Source organism: Salmo trutta, chromosome 31, assembly GCF_901001165.1.
Source record: "Salmo trutta chromosome 31, fSalTru1.1, whole genome shotgun sequence".
Taxonomy (NCBI): Eukaryota; Metazoa; Chordata; class Actinopteri; order Salmoniformes; family Salmonidae; genus Salmo; species Salmo trutta.
This window is the reverse complement of record NC_042987.1, coordinates 12907586-12932413: the sequence shown is the minus strand read 5'-3', so window position 1 is coordinate 12932413 and position 24828 is coordinate 12907586. Positions and strand designations below refer to the sequence as shown.

Below are 24828 nucleotides of genomic sequence, written 5' to 3'. Positions count from 1 at the left end.
CACTCTGTACCTCCTGGACTCTGACCTTGTTTATGATCTTTTGCCTGTCCACGACTATTCTCTTGCCTGCCCCTTGGATTATAATAAATATCAGAGACGCAAACCATCGGCCTCCCGTGTCTGCATCTGGGTCTCGCCCTGTGCCCTTACAGGAGTCCAAATTGGACATGTTTGGTTCCAACCGCCGTGTCTTTGTGAGACGTGGGTGAACGGATGATCTCCGCATGTGTATTTCCCACCGTAAAGCATGGAAGAGGAGGTGTTATGGTGTGGGGGTGCTTTGCTGGTGACACTGTCTGTGATTTACTTAGAATTCAAGGCACACTTAAACAGCATGGCTACCACAGCATTTTGCAGCAATACGCCATCCCATCTGGTTTGGGCTTAGTGGTACTATCATTTTACCAAGAAGGAGAGTGATGGAGTGCAGCATCAGATGACCTGGCCTCCAAAATCCCCAACCTCAACCAAACTGAGGTGGTTTGGAATGAGTCGGACCGCAGAGTGAAGGAAAAGCAAGCAACAAGTGCTCAGCATATGTGTGAACTCCTTCAAGACTGTTGGAAAAGCATTCCAGGTGATGCTGGTTGAGAGAATGCCAGAGTGTGCAAAGCTGTCATCAACGCAAAGGGTGGCTATTTGAAGAATCTCAAATATAAAATTGATTTGTTTAACACTTTTTTGGTTACTACATGATTCCATATGTGTGTTTTCATAGTTTTGATGTCTTCACTATTATTCTACAATGTAGAAAATAGTAAAAATAAAGAAAATTATGAGTAGGATGAGTAGGTGTTCTAAGACTTTGGACCAGTAGTGTATGTCAATACAAAAAAAGCGCTCCAAGACCTAAAATGTATTTTTGGAGATTGTTTGCTACTTACCATTTCTCACAAAGGATGTTGATAAATGATCCCAAATAATGAATATCAGAGATACACATTCATAGCTAGTAAAGTTAGAACCTCATCCTATGAGACCACTTCCTCACTAGGCTCAGATCAAACTAAGAGGGAGATGTACAATATTGGAAAATATCACCATATTTTATAGTGAGTCCACATAATCAGATTGCCACTCAAGGAGTGCTAGCAATAGGTATTTGTTTCAGAGTGAAAATGTGATTAATAAAATAAAAGTGCAGATTTCTTAAAACTGAGCTTGACTCCAGCAGGTTGATGATAGAAAGGGGTTAATTGCTTAGGGTTTTGTGGCCAAAACAAACATCTGACAATATAAGAGGTCCATTTGAGTATCAGGTTGAAAATCGAAAATCTCTCTGGGAGACAGTCTTTCATTCTTCATTTCCTCGAATTATGATGTGATTTTAGGTAATCTACCTAAGCAGTGAAGTAGTTGATGGCCCTGTTTACACATCAAATAGCACCTATTGTATGATATAAATCCACTGTTTGACTTTGAGTAGGAAACCCAATGTCAGCAATATCAGCATTGGAGTAACAGAGGCCTATTCTACAGGACAGAGGTCTGCAGACTTTGCTGGGAATTGAGATGTCCCCTTTTGAGTTTTCAAATAATCCACTATGAATAAAAGCTTCAATGTGAATCGAGGACGATGAACGTTGTTCCAGGAATAAGATACGCGAGGCTATTCTCACTGCGCAACATCAGCAGATCATTTGTAAAGAAAAAGAGGGGTTCTATTTCAAACAGAATGGAAAATGGTGTGCGTATATGTATGTGTGTGTGTGTGTGTGTGTGTGTGTGTGTGTGTGTGTGTGTGTGTGTGTGTGTGTGTGTGTGTGTGTGTGTGTGTGTGTGTGTGTGTGTGGGGCCATATCTTTACAGGAATGTTATGTAATGACGCGTGCAAGTTGAGCACAGATTGAAGTGATTCACCCCTTATAAAGCAGCTGACCTTATTATCACTTCGTTGAGTAGGAGGGATTTGTTAAACAAATGCCCCATGAATTGCTCCATAAACTGTGAATGTTGAGGGGAGGTTGTAATAACTGCAATAACTGTGGGTTGGCAGTCTCACATCACAATACAATGTATCAGACTAAGGACGAAGACCATGTTAGGACAAAGACCATGTTGTTTGAAATGTTATTGTGTCACCTTTATTAAACGTTTGCGTATGGAGCAACCAAACAGTGAGCGGACGTTGCCTTATTCTCTACGAATTAGTGTAACTCTTGGTGAATCCTATAGTGTAAGGCATTGGTTTAGGTCAAGTGTATTTTTTTTTTTCTTCCCCAGACTGTCTTCAAGGCACCAGCATCAGAGGGAATAACAAAATGTTAGAAAACCAGATACGGGTGTTATGTGGTGATAACGTTCTTGGAAAGACCCGTGCCTCTCTTCCATTCAGTCACATAGCCTTTCTGCTGAAATGATAGGAAGAGATTGTTCCTTTTAGCAAAATGTCACTTCTGGATGACTTCATATTTGCAACATTTTGGGACAGTCAAAATGTATTTAAGAATCCTCCTTTGGCATTAGGGTGGATTCCTTCTGAGGTCTAAATGAGATTGGTTGGAATAATTAACTCTAATAATTCCTCAAACTCACTATAGAGAATCTCTTTGAGTTTCTACAGGGCAAAAATACGATCGGTTAAAACTCAATGGTTCAACGTTAACGAACGCTTCCACTTCCTCACTTAAAAACACTGCGGGAAGCAATGGAGGCAAAATGCAGAATATCATATTTTTAGATTTAACGTTTATTTATCTAGGCAAGTCAGTTAAGAACAAATTGTTATTTACAATGACGGCCTACCCCGGGCAACGTTGGGCCAATTGCGCAGCCCTATGGGACTCAAACTGGAATCAAACTTGTGCGCCGCCTTACGGGACTCAAAGCCTGGAATCAATCTGAGAAGCAGTGACTTAGACCGCTGCGCCACTCGGGAGTCTCCCGAGTGAATATTAAATGGAGGTCAAGTAATCTTAATATGGCATGCGATATTTCAAATAACAAACCCACAGGAGCAGTGACTCACCTGTACTGTATAGTTTCTGATGTGGTAGAAGCTCTCAACTTGGTCATAAGGATTCTTACAATGTTGAAGAGGAAAACGAAGTTTATCTAGCAGAGAATACAGATGGAAAATTTTCATTAAGAGTTCATTACGTAGAACGTGATGTTTTAGTAATGAAAAAATAACTAAAGGAAGTGAAATTTGTTGCAGTTCCGTTAGGGCAGCTAAGAAATGAAACAGTGAGAGACAATAGTCTTGTTACCTACCAAAAGGACAAGGATGACCGGACCTTGATAAATGTAGTCAATATACTTTCCAGGTTCCTTCCCAAACCAGCATCTGTTGACACACATTCAAATAATGGCTTTTTTGAAGTGTTGCATATTAAACAACATTATTTGTATCAATCTATATTCCATTAATAGCAAAACAATTTTGGAGCATTATCAAGACTTTCCAGAGTTTCCAAGTTAAAAATTGCTGTAATTGAAATTCAATTGGAGATGAAATGTACTCGTTTGGTTAGCCAAGAAGTGCCTTGATAATAGTAGTATAAACATCAGTATAAACATACAGAAATGTCCATTCATTATAATCCACATAATAATTAACATTTCTTGTTGCTAAAGGATCATTTTTCTGCTGTAGCAAAGTGGCTCAAATTAAGATCCTACATCTGTATAGGTTTATTTGCACTCTATCAAAGGGCATTAACCTTCACCTTTGATGGACCCTCAACTTTTAAAATGGTTAGTCAGATACAACAAAATACCTACAACACAAACAATGTATTAATGCTTGAGATTTCATTGTTGTTGTTTAAATTGAAATTGTGCACTTACTGTTCATTTTCATTATAAAGCTTCCCAATGGCCCAAGCAACAATAATAGGACATGGAATGCCTGAAAGAAATACAAAAATGAATTTACATATTTGCAAATATTGTGAAAGTCGGTGCTAACCCTGCTCCAGAGCGATGTATCTTAGCCCAGGGATAAAGAGGCTGTTAGCCCTGAGCTAAGTGCAGTGTAAACTAGGCTAATTACAACCAGGCAGCTGCATTTAGAAGCTATTACAGAGATGAAATAAAGGGATCCATTGAGGCCAGTTGGATCCTTCCAGTTCTACTTTGATCTGGCTTAAGGACGTCTTATCTTGTTGGTCCCCAGTGTTGGACAGATAAAGTGAAATCTGTTCTACTTCCTACATTTCTTAATAAGTGATTGTTAAGGATCTGAAGAAACTGGGCACTGATGACATTGATCACTTTTATAACTGGCTGGAGTGGATCTACTAAATCAACGTGTTAAAAAATGTGATTCATTATCTCCTTGAAGACCAACAGGTAAACTACATGACCCAATTAGTATTTAACTTAAACTAACCACCCTGACTACTCAAAACAACGTTTTTTAATATTTGTTAGTACAAAGGAAGTAACAAAATCCACCAAAGCAACTCCACTCTGTGAAGGAGAAAATATTTAATTTGCTTTTTGTTTACTTGATTTACTGATTATTAAGAGGATGGCAGTAATCAGTTTCAAATTCACTTCAAAATGAACCTCTCGAGAACCCCAAAAATACTATGATGCGAAAAGACTACATGAAGCGCATGACAAGTCGATCTTTTCACCAACTGACCTAGACAACGCATAGTTGTTATAATCAACAAAAAGAGAAGATAGTCTATGTTAAGGTTATCCACATGCCAGACATACTTATTAGAAATGATGATGCTCGAGAGTAAGAACCAAGTCTGGTCACTGTAATGTCTGAAATGAGAGATCATACTTCAATGTTGTAAATAGGATTCGACTTCAAAGGTGAGACCTGCGCTTGAAAACCACTTGATCATCAGTGGAACTGTGACGGATTGAGTAAATTACCGAAGGTTGTACTCAAGGACATCCCTAAAACCAAAACATCAGGCTACAATATTAATTTGTAACAGATAGACACTGAGTGTACAAAACATTAAGAACACCTGCTCTTTCCTTGACATAGACTGACCAGGTGAATCCAGGTGAAAGATATGATCCCTTATTGATGTCACTTGTTAAATATACTTCAATCAGTGTAGATGAAGGGGAGGAGACAGGTTAAAGAAGGATTTTGAAGCCTTGAGACAATTGAGACATGGACATGGATGTGCCATTCAGAGTGTGAATCGGCAAGACAAAAGATTTAAGTGCTTTTTGGTTGTAGGTCCCAGGCACATCGGTTTATTTCAAGAACTACAACGCTGCTGAGTTTTTCCTGTGTGCATCAAGAATGGTCCAACACCCAAACAACATCCACCTAACTTGACACAACTGTGGGAAGTATTGGAATCAACATGGTCCAACATCCCTGTGGAACACTTTCGACAACTTGTAGATTCCATGCCCCGAACGAATTGAGGTTATTCTGAGGGTAAACTCAATATTCGGAAGATGTTCTACATTGTGTAGATAGCACCAACTGACTCTGCAAGGTTATTTACTTATACAGAATAAAGACATCTTCTTGAAGGTACAAAATCAATTCCTTCTGTCATCCCACTGCTGACACCAATACATCCCACTGCTGAAATCTATGTACCTCCCACTTGTGAAACCAATGGACTGTAACAATTCCACATCCCCTCCACTACACACCTGAATTAACAATTGTGAGTGAACAACCTTTGGGTAATTACATTTTGAGGCCAAGATGAGATTTCTAATAACTATACTGGGTGTGTTACTATACTGTACTATATCCTATACCCTAATATCTATACTGGGTGTGTTACTATACTGTACTATATCCTATACCCTAATAACTATACTGGGTGTGTTACTATACTGTACTATATCCTATACCCTAGTAACTATACTGGGTGTGTTACTATACTGTACTATATCCTATGCCCCAATATCTATACTGGGTGTGTTACTATACTGTACTATATCCTATACCCTAATAACTATACTGGGTGTGTTACTATACTGTACTATATCCTATACCCTAGTAACTATACTGGGTGTGTTACTATACTGTACTATATCCTATACCCTAATATCTATACTGGGTGTGTTACTTTACTGTACTATATCCTATGCCCCAATAACTATACTGGGTGTGTTACTATACTGTACTATATCCTATACCCCAATATCTATACTGGGTGTGTTACTATACTGTACTATATCCTATGCCCCAATAACTATACTGGGTGTGTTACTATACTGTACTATATCCTATGCCCCAATAACTATACTGGTGTGTTACTACACCCTAATAACTATACTGGGTGTGTTACTATACTGTACTATATCCTATACCCTAATATCTATACTGGGTGTGTTACTATACTGTACTATATCCTATGCCCCAATAACTAGGTGTGTTACTATACTGTACTATATCCTATACCCTAATATCTATACTGGGTGTGTTACTATACTGTACTATATCCTATACCCTAATATCTATACTGGGTGTGTTACTATACTATACTGTACTATATCCTATACCCTAATAACTATACTGGGTGTGTTACTATACTGTACTATATCATATACTCTAATAACTATACTGGGTGTGTTACTATACTGTACTATATCCTATACCCTAGTAACTATACTGGGTGTGTTACTATACTATACTGTACTATATCCTATACCCTAATAACTATACTGGGTGTGTTACTATACTGTACTATATCCTATACCATAATAACTATACTGGGTGTTACTATACTGTACTATATCCTATACCCTAATAACTATACTGGGTGTGTTACTATACAGTATTATATCCTATACCCTAGCGTACAATATGTTCAAAGGACTCACATAAATGTGACCTATATACAGATCCATCCAGATCTATGTTTTATGCCATTGCATACATAGTCCTGTTATATAAAGAAAACGTCAAAATGGCTCAGCATTGAGCTGAGCTGAGCTGAATGACTGAAGCGTCCTCCAGTGCTGTTTCAGGAGCCTCTCCATTGTGGGAGTTGGTTTCTAACATGCAATGTGCTTTCACTAACACTTCAGCTCTAGGTGAGTGTGGATAATTATGTGGGGATGACTGGGGGCATATGCTGCCTGTCCTATTAAGCTCTCGCTCAATCGCAGGCCTGAACTGATGTACAACCACCTCGGACTTCCCCGCACTCCAATAGCATTTTCTCTTTTAATGTAATTAGACACTTCTGTTAATCTCCCAAAATGCTTTGTGGGGATTGTTTTGCTAATATTTAGCTACATTGTCTAAGTTTGTCTACTCAAGCATGTACTGTAGCATTCTGTAATGCCCTGGCCATAGAGAGGGGTTTTTGTTCTTTATTTTGGTTAGGCCAGGGTGTTACATTGGGTGGGCGTTCTATGTTCATTTTTCCATGTTTTTGAATTTCTTTGTTTTGGGCCGTGTGTGTGGCTCCCAATCAGGCACAGCTGTAGTTCGTTGTTGCTGATTGGGAGTCACACATAAGTAGCCTGGTTTTCCTTTGGGTTAATGTGGGTGATTGTTTTCTGTTTAGTGTGTAACCGGACAGAACTGTTGCTGGTCGTTTCGTTTATTTTATAGTGTTCATGCGATTCATTAAATCCTTTATGATGAACACATCCTCCGCTGCACCTTGGTCTCTTTCTGACGACGGCCGTTACACATTCACGCTTTGTGATGTGGAGTGAATTAATAAAAACACTACACAAACTAGTGTAGATCACTCCATAGATCAACAACGTTCAGAAAACCCCTGAGTTATTAAGGGGCAGGTGTACAAAAAAAGAACTACCACAGCTTTCTGCAGCGATATCCAATCCCATCTAGTTTGCGCTTTGTAAGGATTGACGCTGGTAGAGACAAGAAGCAGGTACAGGGAGTGAACATTTAATGGCAATCGACATGGAACAGGAGAGCACAGCGTCTGGACATGAACACATAACGACATTAATGCAGACACAGGGAACAAACAGGGGAGCAGACAGTTATAGACAGGCCAATCAACAAAGGGAAGGAGTCCAGGTGAGTCCAATGAGCACTGCCACGCGTAATGATGGTGACAGGTGTGCATAATGAAGGGCAGCCTGGCGCATTCGAGCGCCAGAGAGGGAGAGTGGGAGCAGGCATGACAGCTTCACCATAGGGATAGTGCCAGGTTTCCGCCAGACGTGACACTTGGCATTCAGGCCAAATAGTTATATCTTGGTTTCATCAGTCCAAAGAATCTTATTTCTCATGGTCTGAGAGTCCATTAGGTGCCTTTTAGCAAGCTCCAAGCTGGCTGTCATGTGCCTTTTACTGAGGAGTGGGTTCCGTCTGGCCACTGTACCATAAAGGCCAGATTGGTGGAGATTGTTGTCCTTCTGGAAGGTTCTCCCATCTACACAGAGGAACTCTGGAGCTCTGTCAGAGTGACCATCAGGTTCTTGGTCACTGACCAAGGCCGTTCTCTACCGATTGCTCAGTTTGGTCGGGCGACCAGTTATAGGAAGAGTCTTGGTGGTTTCAAACTTCTTCCATTTAAGAATGGAGGAGGCCACTGTGTTCTTAGGGACCTTCAATTCTGCAGTAATGTTTTGGTACCCTTCCCCAGATCTGTGCTTCGACACAAGCCTGTCTCAGAGCTCTACGGACAATTCCTTCGACCACATGGCTTGGTTTTTGCTCTGACATGCGCTTTCAACTGTGGGACCTTATATAGACAGATGTGTGCCTTTCCAAATCATGTCCAATCAATTGAATTTATCACAGGTGGACTCCAATCAAGTTGTAGAAACATCTCAAGGATGATCAATGGAAACCGGATGCACCTGAGCTCAATTTCGAGTCTCATAGCAAAGGGTCTGAATACTTATGTAAATAAGGTATTTCTGTTTTGTATTTTTAAGAAATGTGCAAACATTTATGAAAACCTGTTTTCGCTTTGTCATTATGGGGTATTGTGTGTAGATTAATGTGGATTTTTTTTATTTAATCAATTTTAGAATAAGACTAACGTAACAAAATATATTTTTTTACCAGACTGTCATTATGGCTCATATATGATTGACAGATTGACAAAATAGGGAAAAAAACAGTTACCATTTCATGTTTCATATTTAGACAGTGTTAATGTATATGGCTGCTATCTAGAGTTTTATGATTGATATTAAATCAAATAAAATGTTATTGGTCACATACACATATTTAGCAGACGTTATTGCGAGTGTAGTGCTCCTATCAGTTACATGTCATAGTCTGACATGTACAGTACTTACACCAGCCAATGAACAAGAAGACCCATTTTTTTAGCTTGTCCGTAGAATAAGTCATCACAATGGCTGTGTGAAGGTAGCATCCTTCAACAAACATCCAGAAAAAATTGGTCACCACAAAATAGTTATATATCGTTGTTATAAGGCGACACCAAGGCTGTAGAAAGACAAACAAAATGAGTTAGGTATTAGTGCAATGAAAAGCTTAACATTCAAGTGAATTGTAATTAAAAAATATATATATATGTAACGAATGTTACCTCATTGCTCTCATGTATATTATGGTCAATCAACTGAAGTAGGAACCACATAACATTCCTCAAAATGAAGGTTGTTATCAAGTTCCAGTGGATTATGTTTCGAAGGCATCTTATGCTCCTAGAAATATACATAACATTAGAAATTTAAAAAAAGAAAACAATGCTTTACATACCTAAAGTTACAATATTCCAATCATACTCCAACTTTGGTACAATTTACTTGATCGATGATATATATTTTACCTTTTTTAGATTAACAAGCATCAAAACACAGTTTACATACAAAGACACAATAAAATCAATAATCTAGATTAAATGTATGATTAGTGAAGGTTGAGATATACAGTACTCAACATACAACATACTTGTGTTTTCAACTGAAAGGGACCTCTTCATTTTACATTAAATGTGTTAATGGAGGGCAATCCTGCAGTTCAAATAAATGCCGCTCATTGTTTTGTAAGAGGTCACGTACCGCAAATTAATTTACAAGGGTACTATTTCTGTACTTGCCTTAAGCATAAGAAGAGAACGAAGGCCACGACAAGAGCTCCCACAGAAATACAGTGGCCTAGGTAGTTGATGATCAGAGCAATCTTATAGTGCATTGGGTATTTCCTCTGAGGAGAGAATATCAGAAGTTCTACTTCAAAATCTCGAAAGACACAAAATGATTAATACAGGTAACTGCACCTTGGTATAGATTCTACAAGTGTCTGAGACTCTATTGGAGGGATGCAACACCATACTTCCAAGAGAAATTCCATAATTCTGTGTTTTGTTGATGGTGGTGGAAAACGCTGTCTCAGGCGCCGGGTTGAGATCTGGTGACTGAGATGGCCATGGCATATGGTTTACATCATTTTCATGCTCATCAAACCATTCAGTGACCACTCATGCCCTGTGGATGGGGGCATTGTCATCCTATGGGGGCATAGCCATGGTAGCCAAAATGATGCCCAAAGTAATTGCCTGCCCAGCATTTTTATATATGACCCAAGGCATGATGGGATGTTAATTGCATAATTAATTTAGGAACCACACCTGTGTGGAAGCACCAGCTTTCAATGTACTTTATATACCTCATTTACTTGTGTTTCCATTATTTTGGCAGTTACCCGTACATACACGTTGACAGAGACATGCATTTGCAATGCACAATTCACCTTCAAAAGAAATCATTAAAACTAAATATGGAAACATGGAACATTCTGATAATAAATGACCTACTTTAGCTGACTGGACTAGTATCAATGAACAAACATTCCACAAAGCTAGGATTTTATTTGTTTCCAATTTTTTTGTGAATTTCATAAATCAGAGCTTTGTAAATTGAGCTAACATTTGAAGTAGCCGCTTTTGAAACATAAAAAGAGAGTAGCTACTAATGTCATTAACCAATTGGAGGGGGGGGGGGGTCTGGGGCCAGTTGCCCTGTACACACACACCTTAAATTTGAATGCATTATTAAAAACTGATGGACATTTTTTGTCTCCAAACAAGTGGATTATTTATCTTTAGGCTCCCCTGATGGTATATCTACAGTATATAAAAAAAAGTTTATAGTTGTAAGTTAATTAGATTATATATACACTACCGTTCAAAAGTTTGGGGTCACTTAGAAATGTCCTTATTTTCCATGAAAACACTTATTTAACCTGGTTTTAACTAGGAAAGCCAGTGAAGAACAAATTCTTATTTACAATGACAGCCTCCCTGGGAACAGTGGGTTAACTGCCTTGTTCAGAGGCAGAACGACAGATTACCTTGCCTGCTCGGGGATTCAATCCATTAACCTTTTGGTTACTGGCCCAACGCTCTAACCACTAGGCTACCTGCCGCCACATACATGAAATGAGTTGCAAAATGAATAGGAAATATAGTCAAGGCGTTGACGAGGTTATAAATAATAATTGGTCCTTCAAACTTTGCTTTTGTCAAAGAATCCTCCATTTGCAGCAAGTACAGCCTTGCAGACCTTTGGCATTCTAGTTGTCCATTTGTTGAGGTAATCTGAAGAGATTTCACCCCATGCTTCCTGAAGCACCTCCCACAAGTTGGATTGGGTTGATGGGCACTTCTTACGTACCATACGGTCAAGCTGCTCCCACAACAGCTCAATAAAGTTGATATCCGGTGACTGTGCTGGACACTCCCTTATAGACAGAATACCAGCTGACTGCTTCTTCCCTAAATAGTTATTGCATAGTTTGGAACTGTGCTTTGGGCCATTGTCCTATTAAGCGCCGTACACAGGGTATGGCATGGCGTTGCAAAATGGAGTGATAGCCATCCTTCTTCAAGATCCCTTTTACCATGTACAAATCTCCCACTTTAACATTACCAAAGCACCCCTAGACCATCACATTACCTCCACCATGCTTGACAGATGGCATCAAGCACTCCTCCCTCCAGCATCTTTTTAAAAAATTCTGTATCTGACGAATGTTCATCGCTGTGATCCGAAATCCTCAAACAAAGATTTGTCTGTCTATAATACTTTTCTCCAATCTTCCTCTGTCCAGCATCCATGTTATTTTGCCCATCTTAATCTTTTCTTTTTATTGGCCAGTCTGAGATATGGCTTTTTCTTTGCAACTCTGCCTAGGCAGCCAGCATCCCGGAGTTGCCTCCTCACCGTTGACGTTGAGACTGGTGTTTTGCGGGTACTATTTAATGAAGCTGCCAGTTGAGGACTTGTGAGGTGTCTGTTTCTCAAACTAGACACTCTAATGTACTTGTGCTCTTGCTCAGTTGTGCACCAGGGCCTTCCTCTCCTCTTTCTATTCTGGTTAGAGACAGTTTGCACTGTTCTGCGAGGGGAGTATTCCCCAGTGTTGTACGAGATCTTTCGTTTCTTGGCAATTTCCCGCATGGAATAGCCTTCATTACTCAGAACAAGAATAGACTGATGAGTTTCAGAAGAAAGTTATTTGTTTCTGGCCATTTTGAGCCTGTAATCAAACCCACAAATGCTGATGCTCCAGATACTCAACTAGTATAAAGAAGGCCAGTTTTATTGCTTCTTTAATCAGAACAACAGTTTTCAGCTGTGCTAACATAATTGCAAAAGGGTTTTCTAATGATCAATTAGCCTTTTAAAATGATCAACTTGGATTAACTAACACAACGTGCCATTGGAACACAGGAGTGATGGTTGCTGATAATGGGCTTCTGTACTCCTATGTAGATATTCCATAAAATAAAAATCTGCCGTTTCCAGCTACAATAGTCATTTACAACATTAACAATGTCTACACTGTATTTCTGATCAATTTGATGTTATTTTAAATGGACAAAAAAAATGTTTTTCTTTCAAATACAAGGACATTTCAAAATGACCCCAAACTTTTGAACGGTAGTGCACAGTACCAGTCAAAAGTTTGGACACACCTACTCATTCAAGGGCTGTTCTTTATTTTTATTATTTTCTACATTGTAGAATAATATTGAAGACATCAAAACTATGAAATAACACACATGGAATCATGTAGTAACGAAAAAAGTGATAACCAAATCAAAATATATTGTATATTTGAGATTATTCTGATAGCCACCCTTTGCCTTGACAGCTTTGCACACTCTTGGCATTCTCTCAACCAGCTTCATGAGGTTGTCACCTGGAACGTATTTCAAATAACAGGTGTGCATTCTTAAAAGTTAATGTGTCGGGGTGCTTTGCTGGTGACACTGTGTGTGATTTATTTAGAATTCAAGGCACACTTAATCAGCATGGCTACCACAGCATTCTGCAGCGATACGCCATCCCATCTGGTTTGCGATAGTGGGACAGTCGGGTTTTTTTCAACAGGATAATGACCCAACACGCCTTCAGGCTGTGTAAGGGCTATTTAACCAAGATGGAGAGTGATGGAACGCTGCATCAGATGACCAAGCCTCCATAATCACCTGACCTCAACCCAATGATATGATTGGAGTTTGACCACAGAGTGAAGGAAAAGAGGCCAAGATGTGCTCAGCATATGTGGGAACTCCTTCAAGACTGTTGGAAAAGCATTCCAGGTGAAGCTGGTTGAGAGAATGCCAAGAGAATGCCAAGAGTTTGCAAACCTGTCATCAAGGCAAATGGTGGCAACTTTGAAGAATACTGAAATCTAAAATATATTTTGATTTGTTTAACACTTTTTTGGTACTACATGATTCCATATGTGTTATTTCATAGTTTCGATGTCTTCACTATTATTAGACAATGTAGAAAATAGTAAAAATAAACTTTTGACTGGTACTGCATACATACATACAGACAGACAGACAGACAGACAGACAGACAGACAGACAGACAGACAGACAGACAGACAGACAGACAGACAGACAGACAGACAGACAGACAGACAGACAGACAGACAGACAGACAGACAGACAGACAGACAGACAGACAGACAGACAGACAGACAGACAGACAGACAGACACAGTTGAAGTTTACATACACTTAGGATGGAGTCATTAAAATTTGTTTTTCAACCACTCCACAAATTTATTGTTAACAAACTATAGTTTTATCAAGTCGGTTAGGACATCTACTTTGTGCATGACACAAGTCATTTTTACAACGATTGTTTACAGACATATTATTTCACTTATAATTCACTGTATCACAATTCCAGTGGGTCAGAAGTATACATACACTAAGTTGACTGTGCCTTTAAACAGCATGGAAATTCCAGAAAATGATGTCATGGCTTTAGAAGCTTCTTATAGGCTAATTGATGTCATTTGAGTCAATTGGAGGTGTACCTGTGGATGTATTTCAAGGCCTACCTTCAAACTCAGTGCCTCTTTGATTGGCATCGTGGAAAAATCAAAAGCAATCAGCCTAAACCTCAGAAAAGAATTGGAGACCTTGATCTGCATACACAAGTCCTACCAACCTTCTCCTCCAAAATGGGTTCACAACTGGAGTAGTTGCTCTTCAGAGCCCACGTTCCATTATCTATGCATTCTCTGTATGCGCTCCCTGTGAAAAGAGGAGCGAGAGGATTGTAAACTTATGGTCACATTACTTATGGGATACAATGTAAGTAAAAGTACATTCAATGGAGTTAACAGAAAGAGTGTGGGTGTGTGGTTAAAATCAATGGGGAAGCCACGGGAGGGCTATGTTTTGATAATTGCATTGTTGCTCTATAAGCCATTAGAAATGCTTTTATAGGGCATCGTAATAGCAGATAAATATAAGACCGATAAACCATAGCATTACATCGTTTCCCAGATACAGTTGCAAAAGACAAGTTTCACACAGCGCCAGAATAAATTCATCCAGAGATGTTTGTCAAATTATCAAATTTAAAACTGGACATACACTATATGCAGTGAGGGAGCCCACTGACAAAGAAATGATCAGTCTATCATTTTAATGGTAAGTTCATTTGAACAGTGAGAGACAGAATAAAAACAAAGAAATCCAGAAAAACACATGTCAAAAATGTTATAAATTGATTGCCATTTTAATGAGGGAAATAAGTATTTGACCCCCTCTCAATCAGAAAGATTTCTGGTTCCCGGGTAACAAGCTGAGATTAGGAGCACTCCCTTTAAGAGTGTGCTCCTAATCTCAGCTCGTTACCTGTATAAAAGACACCTGTACACAGAAGCAATCAATCAATCAGATTCCAAACTCTCCACCATGGCCAAGACCAAAGAGCTCTCCAAGGATGTCAGTGACAAGATTGTAGACCTACACAAGGCTGGAATGGGCTACATGACCATCGCCAAGCAGCTTGGTGAGAAGGTGACAACAGTTGGTGTGATTATTCGCACATGGAGGAAACACAAAAGAACTGTCAATCTCCCTCGGCCTGGGGCTCCATGCAAGATCTCACCTCGTGGAGTTGCAATGATCATGACAATGGTGAGGAATCAGCCCAGAACTACACGGGAGGATCTTGCCAATGATCTCAAGGCAGCTGGGATCATAGTCACCAAGAAAACAATTGGTTACACACTATGCCGTGAAGGACTGAAATCCTGCAGCGCCCGCAAGGTCCCCCTGTCAAGAAAGCACATATACATGCCCACCTGAAGTTTGCCAATGAACATCTGAATGATTCAGAGGACAACTGGGTGAAAGTGTTGTGGTCAGATGAGACCAAAATGGAGCTCTTTGGCATCAACTCAACTCGCCGTGTTTGGAGGAGGAGGAATGCTGCCTATGACCCCAAGAACACCATCCCCCACCGTCAAACACGGAGGTGGAAACATTATGCTTTGGGGGTGTTTTTCTGCTAAGGGAACAGGACAACTTCACTGCATCAAAGGGACAATGGACGGGGCCATGTACCGTCAAATCTTGGGTGAGAACCTCCTTCTCTCAGCCAGGGCATTGAAAATGGGTCGTGGATGGGTATTCCAGCATGACAATGACCCAAAACACATGGCCAAGGCAAGAAAGGAGTGTCTCAAGAAGAAGCACATTAAGGTCCTAGAGTGGCCTAGCCAGTCTCCAGACCTTAATCCCATAGAAAATCTGTGGAGGGAGCTGATGGTTCGAGTTGCCAAACGTCAGCCTCAAAACCTTAATGACTTGGAGAAGATCTGCAAAGAGGAGTGGGACAAAATCGCTCCTGAGATGTGTGCAAACCTGGTGGCCAACTACAAGAAACGTCTGACCTCTGTGATTGCCAACAAGGGTTTTGCCACCAAGTACTAAGTCATGTTTTGCAGAGGGGTTAAATACTTATTCCCCTCATTAAAATGCAAATCAATTTATAATATTTTTGACATGCGTTTTTCTAGATTTTTTTGTTGTTATTCTGTCTCTCACTGTTCAAATAAACCTACCATTCAAATTATAGACTGGTCATTTCTTTGTCAGTGGGTAAACGTACAAAATCAGCAGGGGATCAAATACTTTTTTCCCTCACTGTATACACAAAAGTATTTGGACACCCTTCAAATTAGTGGATTTGGCTATTTCAGCCACAACCCATTGCTGACAAGTGTATAAAATCCAGCACACTGCCATGCAATCTCCATAGACAAACATTGGCAATAGAATGGCCTTACTGAAGAGCTCAGTGACTTTCAACATGGCACCGTCATAGGATGCCACCTTTTCATCAAGTCAGTTCATAACATTTCTGCTCTGCTAGAGCTTCCCTGGTCTACTGTAAGTGCTGTTATTGTAAAGTGGAAATATCCATGAGAAACAACAGTTCAGCTGCGAAGTGGTAGGCCATACAAGAATCCTGAAGCGCGTAGCATGCAAAAAGGAGGAATAATGGTCAGAGGTTTTTTTTCATGGTTCGGGCTAGGTCCCTTAGTTCCAGTCAAGGGAAATCTTAACGCTACAGCATACAGCATTCTAGACGATTCCATGCTTCCAACTTTGTGGCAACAGTTTGGGGAAGGCCCTTTCCTGTTTCAGCATGACAGTGCCCCCGTGCACAATGTGAGGTCCGTACAGAAATGCTTTGTCGAGATGGTGTGGAAGAACTTGACAGGGCCCTGATCTCAACCCCATCGAACACCTGTGGGATGAATTGGAATGCCGACTGCGAGCCAGGCTTAATCGCCCAACATCAGTGCCTGACCTCACTAATGCTCTAGTGGCTAGATGGAAGTCCCCACATCAATGTACCAACATCTAGTGGAACGCCTTTCCAGAAGAGTGGAGGCTGTTATAGCAGCAAAGGGGGGACCAACTCCATATTAATGCCCATGATTTTGGAACTAGATGTTAGACGAGCAGGTGTCCACATACTTTTTGGTCATGTAGTTTTCTGCCCCTCCCAAAAGATAGTATTTGTAGATAATTGGCCCTCTTTCTGGGGCTCACCCACAAACAGGACCAAGCCTGGCCTGTTGAGGAGTGACGGACTCCATCCTAGCTGGAGGGGTGCTCTCATCTTATCTACGAACATAGACAGGGCTCTAACTCCCCTAGCTCCACAATTAAATAGGGTGAAGGCCAGGCAGCAGGCTGTTAGCCAGCCTGCCAGCTTAGTGGAGTCTGCCACTAGCACAGTCAGTGTAGTCAGCTCAGCTATCCCCATTGAGACCGTGTCTGTGCCTTGACCTAGGTTGGGCAAAACTAAACAAGGCGGTGTTCGCTTTAGCAATCTCACTGGAATAAAGACCTCCTCCATTCCTGCCATTATTGAAAGAGATCGTGATACCGCACATCTCAAAATAGGGCTACTTAATGTTAGATCCCTCACTTCAAAGGCAGTTATAGTCAATGAACTAATCACTGATCATAATCTTGATGTGATTGGCCTGACTGAAACATGGCTTAAGCCTGATGAAGAAACTAGCTCCCTGGTATACAGAAAATACATGAGGTCTGAAGCAAGCTTCCAGAAAATTGGAACGGAAATGGCGCCACACCAAACTGGATGTCTTCCGACTAGCTTGGAAAGACAGTACCGTGCAGTATCGAAGAGCCCTCTGTCATGACGTTGTATTAGTTAATGTGACAACTGTTGCTCATCGAATGATTAACGGTTTATAATTGCGTGATTAAATGAATCAAGCAATTATCAACTCATTAACCTGGGGCACCATGGGAAAATTTGTTTTATTGACTTTCTATTTCCGAAAATAACTCAAAGAATATCAGAATACCGATTTTACAACAGTTGCTAATTAATCAATTCCCTCTACAGTCTCATTCTGAACGTCGCATAATCCGGGAATCTGCTCGGACCCGGGTCCCACCAATAACTTCGTACCACACCAATCTTAGTTTATTATTTATTTACTAGAAAGCTAAACTGATGATAAAAGATACACATACACAAAAACACAGTCTAGGCTATTGATTAGAACTTAGTATAATGGGCCAACACACTATGGGGCGTGTTACCCAAAATGGGGATTTAAAAGAGAGAGAAAAAGAGAAAGTACCCAAGAGAAATATACATTTGGGTGCATTTGTCAGCTATGCTTATTTTAACCCTAGCCTTGCCCCGAACTGCCGCTCTTATGGGTCAGAATATAATGATGTAATTACGTGTTGGAGGTCTCAGATGGGAAGCTCCGTGTGAGTCGTTTAGGCTTCTCAATGACGCACTTCTCCGGCGCAACTCTCTGGTTGTCCTCACGATGTCAGTGTCCTTTTTGGCTTAGTGGTCTGATTCCTCGCCCTTGCTCTGAAAGGGGTCTTCTGAGCACAGACAGCTCTGTAGCTCAGAGCTCACAGCATAGGGATGAAACAGTGTAGATACCCATGATTCAATGGAGAGTGGAAGCTTGGTGGTTCGGCTTGAATTCACCCACTTAGACACAGCTACTCATCCGTAGCTTGGGTAGAAAAAGATTTTTGTCTTCGACCTTGTGTTGCGTTTTGGAGTTCGTTGACCTTTTAGACCTTGGCTGCAGCTTAGGTCACTTAGTCTGATCTGTTCATCCTTAACCCCATTTCTTATACCCTCGGGTCAGAAGTGGGCGTAACAGCCTTTTGGGCAATTCTCTGGGCGTACCAAGTTAAGAGGCAAGGTCTAGATTTTACTCAAATCCAATTTTAGACAACTAACTTCACATTTTATCTATCATTCTCTTTGATTTGGACATTTTCCACACAACGTACAATGTATAAACATCAGGCATATACTAGGAAAACTCTTAAAGGTACAATGTTTTCGTAATAACATCATCTATTAAACAGCGGTTGACATGCTTCGAAGTACGGTAATGGAATATTTAGATTTTTTTTGTCACGAAACGCGTCGGGCGCGTAACCCTTATTTACCCTTTCGGATAGTGTCTTGAACGCACGAACAAAACGCCGCTATTTGGATATAACTATGGATTATTTGGGACCAAACCAACATTTGTTATTGAAGTAGAAGTCCTGGGAGTGCATTCTGACGAAGAACAGCAAAGGTAATAACATTTTTCTTAGAGTAAATCTGACTTTGGTGGGTGCTAAACTTGCTGGGTGTGTAAATAGCTAGCCCTGTGATGCCGGGCTATCTACTTAGAATATTGCAAAATGTGCTTTCACCGAAAAGCTATTTTACAATCGGACATAGCGAGTGCATATAGGAGTTCTGTATCTATAATTCTTAAAATAATTGTTATGTTTTTTGTGAACGTTTATCGTGAGTAATTTAGTAAATTCACCGTCAGTGTTCGGTGGGAATGCTAGTCACATGCTAGTCACATGCTAATGTAAAAAGCTGGTTTTTGATATAAATATGAACTTGATTGAACAAAACATGCATGTATTGTATAACATAATGTCCTAAGATTGTCATCTGATGAAGATGACAATGAACTGACCATTACAACATCCGTTTCCTGCTTCCGGTCACAACTTGCAGACTTGTTTACGCTGTTGTGCGTTTTTGTTGCCGTTTTCACTTTGCTACCTGACGGTTTTTACTTTTTCATTACCGTATATTTTTACTTTTTCCCTCACTCAACTTTTTTTTTCATTCAACTTTCCTACCCCGGAGGTTTTATCTGGACATGGTTCGTCAGGACTTCAAACAGCCGAAGCTAAGTAACATTAACATGATGCCTTCTAATTGCAGTCGTTGTACTCATAATATACAGGAGAACGATCGCCTTACGGCAAGGATAGCTGTGCTGCAAGCCCAGCTTCAGACGCAATCGTTAGGCAAGGGTCATTTCAGTGTAGGAAAGGATGAAACAGCGTCTGTGCCACCAGCAAGTACAGATAGTAACGTTAGTATAAACCCCCTCGCACGGTCCCCGCAGCCGGACATCTTTCTCATGGCTTCTGGAGGGAAACGCTGTAGGAATGCTCAACCGGTGTCGCTTATTCAGCCGACAGAAACTTTCAACCGGTTCTCCCCGTTAAGCGAGTCGGAGTCGGAGGCCGAGACTTCTCTGGTCTCTGCTCCTCCCGCTGTGGGGTCTGAGACGCCGACGGCTCCCACCATTAGCTCTGACAAATTGAAAACCCTAGTCATTGGCGACTCCATTACCCGCAGTATTAGACTTAAAACTAATCATCCAGCGATCATACACTGTTTACCAGGGGGCAGGGCTACCGACGTTAAGGCTAATCTAAAGACGGTGCTGGCTAAAGCTAAAACTGGCGAGTGTAGAGAGTATAGAGATATTGTTATCCACGTCGGCACCAACGATGTTAGGATGAAACAGTCAGAGGTCACCAAGCGCAATATAGCTTCAGCGTGTAAATCAGCTAGAAAGATGTGTCGGCATCGAGTAATTGTCTCTGGCCCCCTCCCAGTTAGGGGGAGTGATGAGCTCTACAGCAGAGTCTCACAACTCAATCGCTGGATGAAAACTGTTTTCTGCCCCTCCCAAAAGATAGAATTTGTAGATAACTGGCCCTCTTTCTGGGATTCACCCACAAACAGGACCAAGCCTGGCCTGCTGAGGAGTGACGGACTCCATCCTAGCTGGAGGGGTGCTCTCATCTTATCTACGAACATAGACAGGGCTCTAACTCCTCTAGCTCCACAATGAAATAGGGTGCAGGCCAGGCAACAGGCTGTTAGCCAGCCTGCCAGCTTAGTGGAGTCTGCCACTAGCACAGTTAGCGTAGTCAGCTCAGCTTTCCCCATTGAGACCGTGTCTGTGCCTCGATCTTGGTTGGGCAAAATTAAAAATGGCGGTGTTCGCTTCAGTAATCTTACTAGTATAAAGACCTCCTCCATTCCTGCCATTATTGAAAGAGATTGTGATACTTCACATCTCAAAATTGGGTTACTTAATGTTAGATCCCTCACTTCCAAGGCAGTTATAGTCAATGAACTAATCACTGATCATAATCTTGATGTGATTGGCCTGACTGAAACATGGCTTAAGCCTGATGAATTTACTGTGTTAAATGAGGCCTCACCCCCTGGTTACACTAGTGACCAAACCCCCCGTGCATCCGGCAAAGGCGGAGGTGTTGCTAACATTTACGATAGCAAATTTCAATTTACAAAAAAAAAAACAATGACGTTTTCGTCTTTTGAGCTTCTAGTCATGAAATCTATGCAGCCTACTCAATCACTTTTTATAGCTACTGTTTACAGGCCTCCTGGGCCATATGCAGTGTTCGTTACTGAGTTCCCTGAATTCCTATCGGATCTTGTAGTCATAGCAGATAATATTCTAATTTTTGGTGACTTTAACATTCACATGGAAAAGTCCACAGACCCACTCCAAAAGGCTTTCGGAGCCATCATCGACTCAGTGGGTTTTGTCCAACATGTTTCTGGACCTACTCACTGCCACAGTCATACTCTGGACCTAGTTTTGTCCCATGGAATAAATGTTGTGGATCTTAATGTTTTTCCTCATAATCCTGGATTATCGGACCACCATTTTATTGCGTTTACAATTGCAACAAATAATCTGCTCAGACCCCAACCAAGGAAGATTAAAAGTCGTGCTATAAATTCTCAGACAACCCAAAGATTCCTTGATGCCCTTCCAGACTCCCTCTGCCTACCCAAGGACGTCAGAGGACAAGAATCAGTTAACCACCTAACCGAGGAACTCAATTCAACCTTGCGCAATACCCTAGATGCAGTTGCACCCCTAAAAATTAAAAACATCTGTCATAAGAAACTAGCTCCCTGGTATACAGAAAATACACGAGCTCTGAAGCAAGCTTCCAGAAAATTGGAACGGAAATGGCGCCACACTAAACTGGAAGTCTTCCGACTAGCTTGGAAAGACAGTACCGTGCAGTATCGAAGAGCCCTCACTGCTGCACGATCATCCTATTTTTCCAACTTAATTGAGGAAAATAAGAACAATCCGAAATTTCTTTTTGACACTGTCGCAAAGCTAACTAAAAAGCAGCATTCGCAAATGGAGGATGGCTTTCACTTCAGCAGTAATACATTTATGAACTTTTTTGAGGAAAAGATCATGATCATTAGAAAGCAAATTACGGACTCCTCTTTAAATCTGGGTATTCCTCCAGGGCTTCATTGTCCAGAGTCTGCACAACTCTGCCAGGACCTTGGCTCAAGGGAGATACTAAAGTGTTTTAGTACTATATCTCTTGACACAATGATGAAAATAATCATGGCCTCCAAACCCTCAAGCTGCATACTGGACCCTATTCCAACTAAACTACTGAAAGAGCTGCTTCCTGTGCTTGGCCCTCCTATGTTGAACATAATAAACGGCTCTCTATCCACCGGATGTGTACCAAGCTCACTAAAAGTGGCAGTAATAAAGCCTCTCTTGAAAAAGCCGAATCTTGACCCAGAAATTATAAAAAACTAATCGGCCTATATCGAATCTTCCATTCCTCTCAAAAATTTTAGAAAAAGTTGTTGCGCAGCAACTCACTGCCTTCCTGAAGACAAACAATGTATACGAAACGCTTCAGTCTGGTTTTAGACCCCATCATAGCACTGAGACTGCACTTGTGAAGGTGGTAAATGACCTTTTAATGACGTCAGACCGAGGCTCTGCATCTGTCCTCATGCTCCTAGATCTTAGTGCCGCTTTTGATACCATCGATCACCACATTCTTTTGGAGAGATTGGAAACCCAAATTGGTCTACATGGACAAGTTCTGGCCTGGTTTAGATCTTATCTGTCGGAAAGATATCAGTTTGTCTCTGTGAATGGTTCGTCCTCTGACAAATCAATTGTAAATTTCGGTGTTCCTCAAGGTTCCGTTCTAGGACCACTATTGTTTTCACTATATATTTTACCTCTTGGGGATGTCATTCGAAAACATAATGTTAAATTTCACTGCTATGCGGACGACACACAGCTGTACATTTCAATGAAACATGGTGAAGCCCCAAAATTGCTCTCGCTAGAAGCCTGTGTTTCAGACATAAGGAAGTGGATGGCTGCAAATTTTCTACTTTTAAACTCGGACAAAACAGAGATGCTTGTCCTAGGTCCCAAGAAACAAAGAGATCTTCTGTTGAATCTGACAATTAATCTGGATGGTTGTACAGTCGTCTCAAATAAAACTGTGAAGGACCTCGGCGTTACTCTGGACCCTGATCTCTCTTTTGAAGAACATATCAAGACTGCTTCAAGGACAGCTTTTTTCCATCTACGTAACATTGCAAAAATCAGAAACTTTCTGTCCAAAAATGACGCAGAAAAATTAATCCATGCTTTTGTTACTTCTAGGCTCGACTACTGCAATGCTCTACTTTCCGGCTACCCGGATAAAGCACTAAACAAACTTCAGTTAGTGCTAAATACGGCTGCTAGAATCCTGACTAGAACCAAAAAATTTGATCATATTACTCCAGTGCTAGCTTCCCTACACTGGCTTCCTGTTAAGGCAAGGGCTGATTTCAAGGTTTTACTGCTAACCTACAAAGCATTACATGGGCTTGCTCCTACCTATCTTTCCGATTTGGTCCTGCTGTACATACCTACACGTACGCTACGGTCACAAGACGCAGGCCTCCTAATTGTCCCTAGAATTTCTAAGCAAACGGCTGGAGGTAGGGCTTTCTCCTATAGAGCTCCATTTTTATGGAATGGTCTGCCTACCCATGTGAGAGACGCAGACTCAGTCTCAACCTTTAAGTCTTTACTGAAGACTTATCTCTTCAGTAGGTCCTATGATTAAGTATAGTCTGGCCCAGGAGTGTGAAGGTGAACGGAAAGGCTGGAGCAACGAACCGCCCTTGCTGTCTCTGCCTTGTCGGTTCCCCTCTTCCCACTGGGATTCTCTGCCTCTAACCCTTTTACAGGGGCTGAGTCACTGACTTACTGGTGTTCTTCCATGCCGTCCATGGGAGGGGTGCGTCACTTGAGTAGGTTGAGCCACTGACGTGGTCTTCCTGTCTGGGTTGGCGCCCCCCCCTTGGGTTGTGCCGTGGCGGACATCTTTGTGGGCTATACTCGGCCTTGTCTTCGGACGGTAAGTTGGTGGTTGTAGATATCCCTCTAGTGGTGTGGGGGCTGTGCTTTGGCAAAGTGGGTGGGGTTATATCCGGCCTGTTTGGCCCTGTCCGGGGGTATCATCGGATGGGGCCACAGTGTCTTCTGATCCCTCCTGTCTCAGCCTCCAGTATTTATGCTGCAGTAGTTTATGTGTCGGGGGGCTAGGGTCAGTCTGTTACATCTGGAGTATTCTCTTGTCTTATCCGGTGTCCTGTGTGAATGTAAATATGCTCTCTCTAATTCTCTTTCTTTCTTTCTTTCTCTCGGAGGACCTGAGCCCTAGGACTACCTGGCATGATGACTCCTTGCTGTCCCCAGTCCACCTGGCCATGCTGCTGCTCCAGTTTCAACTGTTCTGCCTGCGGCTACGGAACCCTGACCTGTTCACCGGACGTGCTTGTTGCACCCTCGACAATTACTATGATTATTATTATTTGACCATGCTGGTCATTTACGAACATTTTAACATCTTGACTATGTTCTGTTATAATATCCACCCGGCACAGCCAGAAGAGGACTGGCCACCCCTCATAGCCTGGTTCCTCTCTAGGTTTCTTCCTA

General features: G+C 41.3%; 1 protein-coding gene across 2 annotated transcripts in view; it reads right to left on the bottom strand.

Moving 5' to 3' along the window:
• LOC115169568 (corticotropin-releasing factor receptor 2-like) overlaps positions 1 to 24828 on the bottom strand; it is a 110880-nt gene that overhangs the window by 5175 nt on the left and 80877 nt on the right. For both annotated transcript variants that reach the window (XM_029725306.1, XM_029725307.1), the window contains 7 exons: positions 14331 to 14416; positions 9954 to 10060; positions 9441 to 9558; positions 9184 to 9337; positions 3790 to 3850; positions 3214 to 3286; positions 2969 to 3054 (listed from right to left, as the gene is read on the bottom strand). In XM_029725306.1, coding sequence (XP_029581166.1) covers positions 2969 to 3054; positions 3214 to 3286; positions 3790 to 3850; positions 9184 to 9337; positions 9441 to 9558; positions 9954 to 10060; positions 14331 to 14416 — 685 coding nt within the window. The remainder of the gene's footprint in view (positions 1 to 2968; positions 3055 to 3213; positions 3287 to 3789; positions 3851 to 9183; positions 9338 to 9440; positions 9559 to 9953; positions 10061 to 14330; positions 14417 to 24828) is intronic.